Source organism: Amphiprion ocellaris, chromosome 13 (assembly GCF_022539595.1).
Source record: "Amphiprion ocellaris isolate individual 3 ecotype Okinawa chromosome 13, ASM2253959v1, whole genome shotgun sequence".
Lineage (NCBI taxonomy): Eukaryota > Metazoa > Chordata > Actinopteri > Pomacentridae > Amphiprion > Amphiprion ocellaris.
This window is the reverse complement of record NC_072778.1, coordinates 14,313,136-14,325,603: the sequence shown is the minus strand read 5'-3', so window position 1 is coordinate 14,325,603 and position 12,468 is coordinate 14,313,136. Positions and strand designations below refer to the sequence as shown.

At 41.2% G+C, this 12,468-nt stretch overlaps 1 protein-coding gene across 9 annotated transcripts in view; it reads right to left on the bottom strand.

Annotated features, from left to right (window-relative positions):
* The window catches only part of drp2 (dystrophin related protein 2), a 182,836-nt gene that overhangs the window by 19,915 nt on the left and 150,453 nt on the right, over nucleotides 1-12,468 (bottom strand). For all 9 annotated transcript variants that reach the window (XM_055016642.1, XM_055016641.1, XM_035949728.2 and 6 more), the window contains 7 exons: nucleotides 11,458-11,519; nucleotides 10,875-10,949; nucleotides 9,216-9,417; nucleotides 6,698-6,783; nucleotides 4,631-4,788; nucleotides 2,385-2,551; nucleotides 187-298 (listed from right to left, as the gene is read on the bottom strand). In XM_055016642.1, coding sequence (XP_054872617.1) covers nucleotides 187-298; nucleotides 2,385-2,551; nucleotides 4,631-4,788; nucleotides 6,698-6,783; nucleotides 9,216-9,417; nucleotides 10,875-10,949; nucleotides 11,458-11,519 — 862 coding nt within the window. The remainder of the gene's footprint in view (nucleotides 1-186; nucleotides 299-2,384; nucleotides 2,552-4,630; nucleotides 4,789-6,697; nucleotides 6,784-9,215; nucleotides 9,418-10,874; nucleotides 10,950-11,457; nucleotides 11,520-12,468) is intronic.

Here is a 12,468-nt window from a genome sequence, read left to right as displayed (position 1 = left end):
TTAGGCATATTTTAACAGCATACACTTAAAGATGATAGAGACCTTAGAGTGGAGGGAAGCCTAATCTATGTCTAGCAGTGGGACTGAGCAGATACTGTGTTTTTCTTTTGAGTAAAGATGAGCTTCATCCCTCCCCGGAGACTTGAATTTGTATTCAGTTAAAGGACTACATAATGTTTGCCTTACTGGGGTGTAGTACTCCATGATTGGGTAGTGCAGCTTCTTTCCCTTGGTTGTGCGGCCGGTTAGAAAACATGTCTGGCAGATGTCCACATTGAACTGCTTCAAACTGCGATACCTGTCAAGATCAATATGACAGAGAGGCTAAACTGATGTTTGCAAGAGAAGTGGATAAAGTAGAGTTGCTCTGTGAGTGACCTTCTACAATTCATGCTGCAGGCACATAAATCTGTTGACAGAATCACACTGAGGGACTCAACTACCTTTTGGGGACAAAAAAAGCCCCTGCAAGGTAAATTATTAAGTTTGACACTGAAAACTTGATTAAATGTTAAGGTTAACGTTAAGTTTAGGTTAAGGTTAGGTTCTCCAGGAAATTTAATGATAGAAACATGTGTGTACATGTATGCAGAATGAAAGTCATGCATGGATTGTAATTAGTAAATGTAACTTTAAAAATTGACTATGTATTCTAACTGCTTTCATCTATGTGCTTCCTCATCAATATATGATTTTGAGTTCTTTATCTGAGTATGTTTTTCATGACATAGATTTGATGTCAGTCCTTTTTCTGTGCCAGATTTCACGAAGATGAAGAACATCACATAATAAAAGAAAAAAGCATCAGCTCACTACATTCAGAACAATATTATTTTTCTGAGAAAAACTTTCTGTCAAGGACATTCAAGCATGACCCAAGAAGCTCGCCTCAATAAATGAATACTATTGTGTACACTGGAGTGTGCGTCTGCTCCTTTTATTATCATTCGTATAATACACTGTATTTTTGTTCCTGCATCTCAAATAAGCTGGCAAGCTGTAGTTCTTATACGTAAAAACAAGAATTACTGCTGTGCAGCCATACGCCTCCAGTGACCAGAAAAGTTGCTGTTCACATCCATGTCTGTCCCGACTCATAACATACGTGTAGTGAAAACTTTGAAGAGTCAGTAAAGCAGATTATGATCGAATACAAATTTGTCTCCAGAGAAGCTACGAATTCTGAAAGGTTGATGCTTCACACATAATTTCAACCCAGCTGCACTGAGAAGATTTATAAAACTGCCACAGTTTTAAGGTGGAAACTCAAATTTGGGGTCACCAAATCAATATCAGACCAAATGTGAAACATGGTCCCAAATGAAGCTGAATATTGGCTAGAAAAGTAGTGTTTATGCAGAACATTTCTATGTCTCAGTAAAGTTGACCTTTAGCCATAAGTCATCAAATGCTCATTTTATCACATTTTGGCCTAATTAGCATATAAATTCTTAAGTTGTGGTCAAATTTGTGTTTTGTGAGGTCACAGTGACCTTTTACCCACAAAATTTAATCAGTTCCTCCTTGAGTCCAAGTGAACATTCGTGCCAAATTTGAAGAAATTTCCTCCATGAGCTCCTCATACAGTACATCATGTTCATGAGAAATGGGACTGACAGATGGATAACCAGACAAACACAGCTGTGGTTGTGTCCAGTGTAGAAGCCTACAGAAAATAGAAAACACCAGTTGCCACTATAAAACAATTTAATTTCTTCTCCCGTTTACTTTTACAATTCCCACTGGTAATATTGTTGTTCTTGTAATTATTAACAAGCTGTAATTTGAGCGCAAAATACCTTTTTTGCATTCACATTACATAATCACTACATCCTCTCATGATGCTTTAATCTATTTTTCATTACACATTTTTTGCCCATTTATGCCTTTAATATAGCGATAAGTGAAGAGAGACAAGAGAGGAGATAAGAGAGATGGAGGATGACATTCAGCAAAGAACTGTGGGCTGGAATCTGACGCGTTATGAATGAGATGATACTGAGGCACCTTGTGATCTATATATTTTTACACTTTCACAGGTAATAAAGTGAAAACAGATCCCATGCTGATCATGTTTGGCACATCACAGGGACCAACCACTTTCAGGGTACCTAAAAGAGAATTTATTGCCCATGTTCTTTTGGGAGCAAAGAGAACTTTACTACAGCTTTGGAAAACACCTGAAACACCCTCAGTACAGCATTAACAAAATAATCCATCTGGTACTTCCACCTTGTAAGAAACAGGTTTGTACTTGTGACTTTTATTGTTATTTATTACACTTTCATCTGCATTGTTGGTTTTCATTTTATGTTTCCATATACAGTAAGTCTATGTACATAGCACCTCCATGCATGCTCATGGACCCACTCAGGCACGCCTACCTGAAGCCCTTGATGGGACATTGTTTGCAGACGTAGCATTTGGCCTGGTGCTTGGTCGACTCTGCAGCAGTCACGCGGTGGAGGACAGGCAGCCAAACCATCGACTGGGGCTCAAGGCTCATCCACTCCAGGAAGTGAGATACCTCAATGGCAGGTTTCCCTGGAGCCTGCAAAAGGAAGGTTGAAGGGAAGAAAGAAGTGCACAAGGGTGTAAACAACCCAAATATAGATCAACAGCAGGCCAGGTACATCAAGTAATTAGAGAAGGAGGTGTGCCTTCTTTCCAAAGCTGGTTTTGCAGAGAGCTAAGACTGAAACACTGAATCAAAGAGAATAGAAAAGATAAGAAGAGGAAATAGGGTGAAAGACGACATACATCACTGTAGGATATCATTTGCTTTTTGCCACTGCTAAAGCAATTCTAAATAAAAAAACACACATAAACACATATATTCTAAGCCGGTGTACACCGTACGGCATTTGTGCGACTCCGTGTAGTCTGTCTTTCAAAGAGACAGCTTGTTGAAAATTTCAAAAAGTGGGATAAAAAGGAAGTCAACCTAATAAAAGAATGACTTGCCAAGCGCTAAAAATCCGTGATGTGCTAAATTCTCATTAAGTCGGCATCAGAGATGCATTAAGAGGTTGATTTCCCTGGGGCTCCCTCCACTGCTCAAGCAGAGTAACATAATAAATGTGTGCGTGTGTGTGCGTGTGCGTGTGTGTGTGTGTGTGTGCAGTGATCACACAGACTGTGAGGTGTACAGAGGTGTAAAGTCTCCCGGGATGAAGGAGCTCCTCTCTGTTAGTAGAGTAGCCAGCTTCGCTCCATGTGGGAGGTCAAATAGCAGTCCCCTGCATAGCGAACACCTGGAACTGGCACTGACTATGCTGAGCACGCTGCTGCATCACAAAGCAGCCCACAGCAGATGGGATGTTTTAAACATCATGTGGAAAAATAGAGTGATAAAAATCCAGTTATCCAACAAAGCTCTGTGATTTCATGAACTACGCATCCATTAAATGGCAAGTATTTGCCAACCAAGATCTAATGTACAACGCTTCTGACAGAGTATGAAAACATTTACTGAAAACGAAGTTGTTCCCCTAGTTGAAACTGACCTAATAACCTCTGCACGTACTGTAACACCTTCAGCAAAATCATATTATTCTGTGCAACTGCCTACTCAGCCTATTCTGTCTCTAGTCAATTTTATCTGCTCCTCCGTCAGCAGAGCTGAGCAGTCAGTGCCTATGTGAGGCGGCAGCAAACGCTGAACCCACATCCCCGCCGAATGATGTCACTCATTTCCAAGTCAAGTGATAAGCGGGCAAACGGGTCACCACCCAATTCACATTACATGGATATCTCATCTGCACGTAAATGTCCTGACATGGTGCAAATGGAGAAAGGCATTGATTTTAATAGAGTGAGTATAATTAGAATCTGCCTTGAAAATGAAGGAATTAAAACTTTGCTTAGGCCGCCTTCCATAAAAGCTCTGACCTGCTCCTAATAACTCAGCAGTTATCTGGTGTTCATGAATCAAATGACACAGGTTAAAGTTCCTGCAACCTAGAACAATCACACAAGTTCAGACACAGGAACAGGATAATGAACTCTTCCATTTCCTGAAACGGTACATTTAGCTTCTCTTTCCTCTGTAGGAAGCTACACGGTGCTGATGTCAGCAAAACACAACTTCACAAAGCAGGCAGCTTCTTGGCGTAGCACCCTTTTCATTAATTCAAGGTTTTTGATGGAAACCATCCAAAGGCAAATCATTTTGCCACCACTTTTTAAGTTTCTCCATTTAACATTCAGTCTTTATATCCATACTGTCTTTTCTTACACAAGCTCTGTTCCAATTAAATGGGGGTTGGTTATAGTTTGCTACTATTCATTGATAGCTTAGCAGGTTCTACATAATAACAACATGAATAGCCAGGTTTTCAAAGTGGCCTTCAAATTTCTGATTGGAGCAATAAAGTTTTTATTTCAAACACGGAAAGTGACACTACTTTGACAGTGTGTGAATATCTATGTGTAAAAAGACCATTAATATCCATATGAACATCACAGCTGCAGCAGTGGCATCTTGCACCAGTATTTTCTGATCGAGTGTGATCAAGTAAACACACAACACATTCCAGGCAGATATCTTTTGTTGTTTCACATACTATTCATGTGCATGTGCATAGCAACGTGTGCGGTGTGTCGTGCATGTGTGCGAACACGTCCTCACCATGCGAAAGCAGCTTCTAACACTCGGTTCTACATTGCTGCCACCGAAAGCAGCGACTTCACCCAACTGGCGGGGGATCTGGATGGCTTCATGGAGCAGCAGGCTGAGGTGACGCTGGTCTGTCAGACCTCCAGAGCCAGACACCTGACGGAATAAATCTGCACAACATGCATGCAGTCATCAATCAATTATGCAGTAACTCATTTGATTATACACCAGCAAGTGTAACAACATTAATTGTGTGAAGTGCATGAAAAACAGTTATTTGCATGTGCATTACCATCACATCTGCATTTTTCATGCACATCTACAGCTGTTGAGTAAAGGCATTCGTATTTACTGCTACTGCTTCTTCTAGGCTTCTACAGGCAACACTTTGCCTTTAAAACAACAGTATAACTTTAATGACATATAAAAATGGTATGATGAGCAACAGAACTGCAAAAATGCAGTTCTTCATCTGTTTTATTCACAATATTCCTCAAATTTCAGGGATAAAGCTCACCTAACCTAGTTTTTTGTGACATATAGACAGGGCAGAATCAGCATTAGTGGCATGGCTGGTCAGCTTGGAGATGAAAGAGCTGCATAAGCAGAGTCTTGTTAGGTTGTGAATGAGGCCTTTACCAAGCTAGCAGGGAGTCTGCCTGTCACTGAGTAGATGAATGCTGACAGGAGTGTGAGGGTCCTGCACAATGAGAGTATAAGCATCCCATGTATCCCCCTCTCCTTATTCAGCCCTACAGGTACAGCGCTTTGCTTTAACACTTGCATGTTAAATAGCCTTCTTTATATAGTCCTCATAACAAGAGCTCAGGTGTGCTTGACATTTTTAATGCTCTCACCGAGCCGTTTGATGGAGACAAGTTTGAGATATGTTTTATGGAGACACTACCACAGTATATTGGTCTATTACGTCCTAAACGTGCAGCTTGCAGTGATGCAAACTGTGGGGAACATATTTTAGTCTGAACCAAAGTCGTGGACCAACTGACAAACACTGCAAGTGAAAAAAGCATAAAATAAAGTCAAAATGTACATCTTCACTGACCTTTTTTCTACCACTCGACATTCAAAAATGTGTTTTTGTTCAAGAATTTAAAAGGACTGGAAATGTTTTTGGTGTGAAAATTTGAAGGAGAGGCCAGTAACAGAACAGTAAGTGGTACATGTCACATCATGACGGCAAATGCTAAATAAAAGCAAGTAACTGAAGATGTAGCAACAAAAGGTCCGACTGAATTAGCAATTTCATATTTTCATATTTCTTTCTTGAATCACAACTCACACTTTGGCGATGATGGAATAAACACCCACCATCTGCATCTCAAAGCAGGTTGATGCAAATGCTTCAGATTTATTTGCAAATATTATTCCTGTGACGTCTGGAGTTGGCAAAAACGAGATCAGTCAGAGAAACGACAGACTGTTAGGGCCACCACATGTCTACCTGAACCCAGGAAAAGAGGGCTGACTCACCTCAGGGACCATTCAACTGAAGGCAAATCTGTTACGTTTCAGTCTTAGACCTGACACAGATGGTGTGCCAACGTGAATAATCCTGGCATGGGTTTGAGAGTGCTGTCCCAGATCCTGTATAAAGTATAAGCTGTTCCTGGTCCAACGATCATCAATTCAAATGCTCACTCTCCATTTTTGCCTCCACTTATAGGACGACTCGTAAACTGGGGTTACAATAGAACAGTAAAAACACAGCTCAGACCAGAGCGGAGCAACAGTAAAATATTATAGCATAATTTATAATCCAAAAAGGATGATGGGAGTGCCTAAGCTCTTTGCTGGTTGACTTGTGAAGGGAAAAAAATGAGTGGAAGCTACTGAAAGAGAGTGTACATGAGTAGTGTCTTTGGCAAGCAATCCTTTTAATGCCTCTGGTGTATTTTGTATGAGTAAAGAAAGCTTTCTCCATTATGGCACCACACTCATTTCCTCCATTAGACTAAGTGGATGTCTTTATGTAATACTGGCAATCAGTGCCGTTTTGTTTTGGCTCATTGTTCGCTGTTGAGGAGATGCATTAGGCACACGAGCGAACAACAGACTCACATTTGTACTTCTCCTGGACGTCTGCATTGCACAGGCTCACCAATCCCATCTTGAAGCTGAGAACTCGCATTTTGCCGTTTCGAGCACTAGAGGAAAGAAAACGAAGAAAAGGACATTTTTTGAACGGTCAGTAATCTCAACTCATGGTGTACTGGGTCATGATAATATATTCATGCACAGTCTGAGCCCTTCTGGGAGAGACAAAGTGTGGAGGAATTACATGGGTCAAAGCAGTACAGTACAGGTCAGTGCAGAAGTGTGAAATTGTATTAGAGTAACTAAGGGCACTACAGGGACTTGATGAATTGTCCTGTTCATGGGTCTGTGCCCAGAAGAGCAATAACAGGCTCATATACACCGCAATGTCATTTACAGACAAACACATGCATGCATACAGTGTAAACACACACATAAGTCACACTCATATCCAGTGCTAGTGAAGCTCAAAAGTAGCGTCCCCTGCTAAATGAATAGTCTGATCACTGGCCAGTAGCAAGGCCAGCGAGATGGACACTTATGCACACATTAAATTAGTCTTCAGCTTGAAATAAAAAAACATGAGTATGAGGAAGTTACTTTTGAAAAGCAGAATTTGAGAAACAAACACATCATCGCTGTCCACAGCTCCGGTGCCAACACATCCTGGAAGAACTGAGTGTGGAGCTGTGCAGCATTGGCAGAAACCGGGCTTATCGAATTAACATTTGAATCGTTAAGCGAGAAATCAAGAACATCACATTCATCAGAGAACATCAGATCAATGAAGTATGAAATTGAACCAAAGAGTGAGTTAAATTTCCAGAGCTGGATATTGCTTTGAATGTGTTCAAAAGCTTGGGCATCATAGGGGACAGTTTTCTAATTCACAGATGGTTCAAAACTCAAAGTAGTGAAAAATTACTCAGGCCAGACCAGTGGACTCAGGCTAAAAAAAGAAAATACGAGAAGTCATAAGGACAGAATGACTGGCATTCCCATATTCGCATCCGGAGGAGTTCAAGAGCACATCGGGGAAGATGCACCCCAGGGCGGCTCCTCAGGGGACACATCACTCCTGCACACCCTCTGGAGGATGCACACAAACATACAACTCACACACATCATCCTTTGACATACTACAATGCACATTCCCTGGCACAAACACAAATGCATTAATAAAAATGGACGCACAAACAAACACACACCTCGTTCACATTCCCTGTTGCTATTCATTAGAAAACAAAAAGCAATTACAGAAATTTATGCAGAGGGTAAAGTCCCTGATTGTCTGTCATTAGCAGCAAGTAGTTAAGAGCCACCGACCAAATTTACAGCACTTGTGGGGCTATTCCTGTATTCCTGCGTCTGTGCTATGGGGGGTTTCTCTTTGGAGACGCAACAAAATAGTCAATCAGGAACAAAGATGGGTGAGTGTTGGTGTCAAAGAAGATTTGTGTCTACTGTGTCTTGGAGGGGGCGATTGGCCCTCTGCCTGGACATTGTTATTGGAGCTATAGCCGTGGTTTGACTCTTCATAGATGTCTGTACAACAAGCCATTGAACTGGTTACATCAATCTTAACCCTAATGACTTACAGTAGTGTGAAAGTAGTAGTGTAAAAGGCCACTTAAGCATCATATTTCTATTATTTAACCTCTCCAGATTCAATGCTCATTTGGTAGGAAAACACCAGAATGAATGTGGCAGCCCAGATGTAAAACAACAAATCAAAATCACATCCAACAGTGCGGGAGAATTCCATTAAACTCAATAGTCCATGTAAAATCTGAATTTCTCCCTCAGTCACAGACCAGGGTGCTATTCAGAAACATCATGTTCTGTGCATCTAGGAGCGGCTGCAAGCTATAATGCAAGGACACTGATATTACACTTTTGGAGCTTTGTTTATATATATGCCTTGTATTGATCTTAAATTCTCCAGGATTTTTGCTATAAAATGAAACTTTATGAGCCTTATGACAAGGCAAGGCAACTTGGTCAATACTAGTTTGGTTGGGGATTCTGGTGTATATTTGTGTCTCAAACCAATAATAATCATCTAGAGAAATCTGGCATAAACAACCAATTTTCACATCGCTTTCAACTTGCTATATCTGGAATTTTTTATTTATTTATTTTTAAACATTTGCAGTCATGCTCTATAAGTCCTAAAAAACAGACTTTGGCAAGTTTTATAACCATCTTGGATGGCAGCCAGTGTGCCTCAGTCTTTGATCATTCGGTTTTTCAGTCTGCCGTATGATCGACACCCTCTACTCAGTAAAAACTGCAAAAATGCAGCGCAGTTCAAAAGTTAATAATCTCTAGAGGTAAAGACAAACTTCTCTCCAGAGTTGGTGGAGACTGAATAAGAGGAAAAAAGTGAAAAAATATTGGACTTCAACTTGTCAGGAGGCAAGAATCACAACTCCAAGGTGTAAAAGCTGGCGAAGAAATGTTACTCAATGCAGCTTATAGTGCTAATAGGTTTTAAGGAAACTTCTACTTCGAGGAGAACATTTCACCGCTGCTTACCCACCTGTCATAGACGTTGAGCAGCCAGTTGAGACACATATCAACACAAAGGGGAATGTTGACCAGGATGGATCTCTCCTCCTCCAGCCTCTCGTACAGAGCAGTCAGGCCATGAATCACCTCCACCACATCCATCACATGCTCTCCCTGCTGCAGCTCCTGCTCCCGAAACACCTCCACCAGGCTGCTCAGTGCCACCAAATCCACTAAACACAACACAGAAACGCATTAACGAACAACAAAAATTAAACTCTTCCCTATTTGCCTGTGCATTCGGAAGTTTTATAGATTTTTGTGTATGTTTTCACAACATGTTTAATTGTAAATATAACCACGTACAGTATATTTCTGATATGATAGATGCTGTGTGTGATATGAATGTGTGAATTTAGTTATTTTTATATAGCTCATGTGCACAAGCACACATATAGATGTGCTGAAGCCTAAACACCTATGCTTATACATACATGAGTGCACATTCGCTTTCGAACATAAACGCACATAGACACACAGCAGGATCATCATCCTCACCTCAGCAAATGAGAGCACAAGCGACAGCGGTGCTTATTCACCCTTTTTGCCCACTTAAGCCCGACCAGATGTTTCAAGAGCAGTGACACAAATTTGATTTCGCTCTTCTAAACTAATTTGATGGCCCATCCCTAGGAGTGGAGCTAAAAGGGCGTCCGTTGATGCCAGGTATAATTGGATAGCACGATAATGAGGTAGAACAGAGAGAGGAGATAACAGGAGTGCTCTCAGCATTTGGAGGGAATCACCTAAAAATGTATGTCTGATGGGCTCTTCTTCAGCAGCGCTCAATCATTCACAATGTGTGAGAAGAGAAAGAGTAAGAACTCTGCAGTTATCAAGGCAGCCTGGCAATTAAATTCTGTAACGATATCAACTAGTAGACCAGAGGAGGGTGAGATAAGAAAGTGGGCAAGAGAAAGAAAATGGGAGAGTCACTGAAAGAGGTTTTTCACAGCATGCTGAGTTTTTATTACAGCAACTCGTGACATGGAAGGGAGGGAAGGTTGCAGGAAGGTTACAAGAGAAAGTAGAGCAGGTAAAGAAAAAGGAGGAACACTAATAATACAATGTGCAAAACCAGCCACTTTCAGGGACTAATATAAGCAGATTTGAGGTGAGGGGGTGTTTGAACACTGAAAATGTTGGAAATGAAGTAGATGTTAGGAAGAAGAAAAAAGAGAAGGAGAGTGAAAGAAGGTAAGGCCATGTTGGAGGTAGTGGCCCTAAAGGGGGACACAATCAAGCTTCAACCATGCAGCAAAAACTAATTGCCTTCGATTTTGTAACTCAAATGGACCAATTAATAGCTAATTATCCAGCATGCTAACGATGCAGGCCGTGATGAAAATGAGGAAGGGATCTGGTAGTCGAGGAGCTCTGGCAGCTCTAGTGGCATTTCAAAGTCAATAGCAGAAAGTATTTTCAAGTACTTATCCAAGAAGTTAGAAAGGAGAGATGATTCTTTGTGCAACTGAATAAAGAAATGTGCCACAGCTAATCGTTATATCTCATTCCCCAAGAAAGCTTGTCATAGCGGATTACTGATGGTGCAGGATAACAGTATATCACTTAACAAGCCATTCCTGCGCTGCCACAGAAAAAAAAATCATCAGTGAAATACTGTACGTACGTCTCAGAGCCTTCTGAACTCGACGCAGCTTCATTGCTGTTCTGTACGCTGAGAACTTGATGTTGTTCAGATCCGCTAATGGAAGCAGAGAGACAGAAAGAGATTAGAGAGATGAAAGAAAACAAACCCATCCTGCACCACTCCACCCAGCTATTGAGGAATTAGCCATCGCCATCCGCTCCCCTGTTTATAACATCATTGCAGAAGTCATTAGTCGTTTACTAAATTACTAACATCCTTTGTGCATGTGTCTATGCACATGCATGTACTTATCTATCTGAGCATGAGTATGCGACAGGCTGCCTATCTCCCCTGCAAGCTCCCTGCATCAAATCAGATTAACAGTAAAACACACGATGTCGTTTAATCACAATTAATTAAAGGCTAAACGAAAAGCAATCACAGCGCTGGCAAATTGGGCCTCGTAGGTTAATGACAGTAGCGATGTAATCCCGAAGGTGTTTGAAATCCAGGTCCCTTAATGAGCTGTGTGACACGGCCTTCAAAGCAGAAACCCACGTGGCGCCATGCTACTGGTGCTGCAGCAGCCCAGTGGGGGTGCTGGAATTGTCTCCTTACTCACCCAACGCTTGGTACAGTTCTGTCATCTTTGGATGATCCCAGCACGTCGTCTGGGCCTGATGGCTGACAAAAAAAATGAAACAAAGGGGGAAGATTTCATGAAGCAGGCAGGAGTGGAGGTGCACATTTTTCAGGCCAGAAAGATCAAGACAAAGATGGAGATTTTAGACCTGGAAAGCGCAGACATGCGTCAAACATGATGAAGGATTCACAGTCAGGCATTAAAGTTATGCCACCACTACTGTTCTTGCTGGAGATATACTGACAGCGACTTCACTCAGAAGTATGACATGAAATCCAAGTCATGCCGGCAGCAAAAACATACATTTATACCACCTTCCTGTCCCACGACTAGCTCTCTGGGAACATTCACAGAATGTACCATCTATAATATAGATCCAATAAAAAGGACAGAAAAATACACGAGGAACCCCAAAGAAGGAACTCTGCCAGGACCCAGGGGCCTTTTAGGGCAGCACTCATTATTTCACCTGTGGGAGCACTCATTGATTGGTACCCAGTGGAGTGCTATTCAGATATTACTTCTGTCCTCACTAGAATAGTCATACAGCCTATAAAGAGCTGACTAGCAGCCTTAAATAAGACCCATGTGGTTTCATTGCAATGATTAATAAAATCATCTGCAGAAGAATGAACGGACAGTAAATGCTTGCACATTTACAATCCTGAACACATAAGTATACCCCCCTGCATGAACATGCACCTTAAGAAACATCGCAGTTCATTGACAAAACCAATAGCGCTTTGAAGGGAAAGAGTATTGATGAGGTAAATAGATAAACAGATCAGTACTGAGGCAAATAGGCCTCACGGTAGCTTAATAGAGTTGCTTTTGGAATCACTTCGTATTTATCCCTGCTAACCAATGCTTGGGCAAAGCAAAGATGTTTTAAAATGTGAATAAATATGTGCTGAACCACCTATAACAGTTTATTATAATCTACACTGTTGAATTTGCTCATCCGAATGACACATTATCTCACAATGAAAC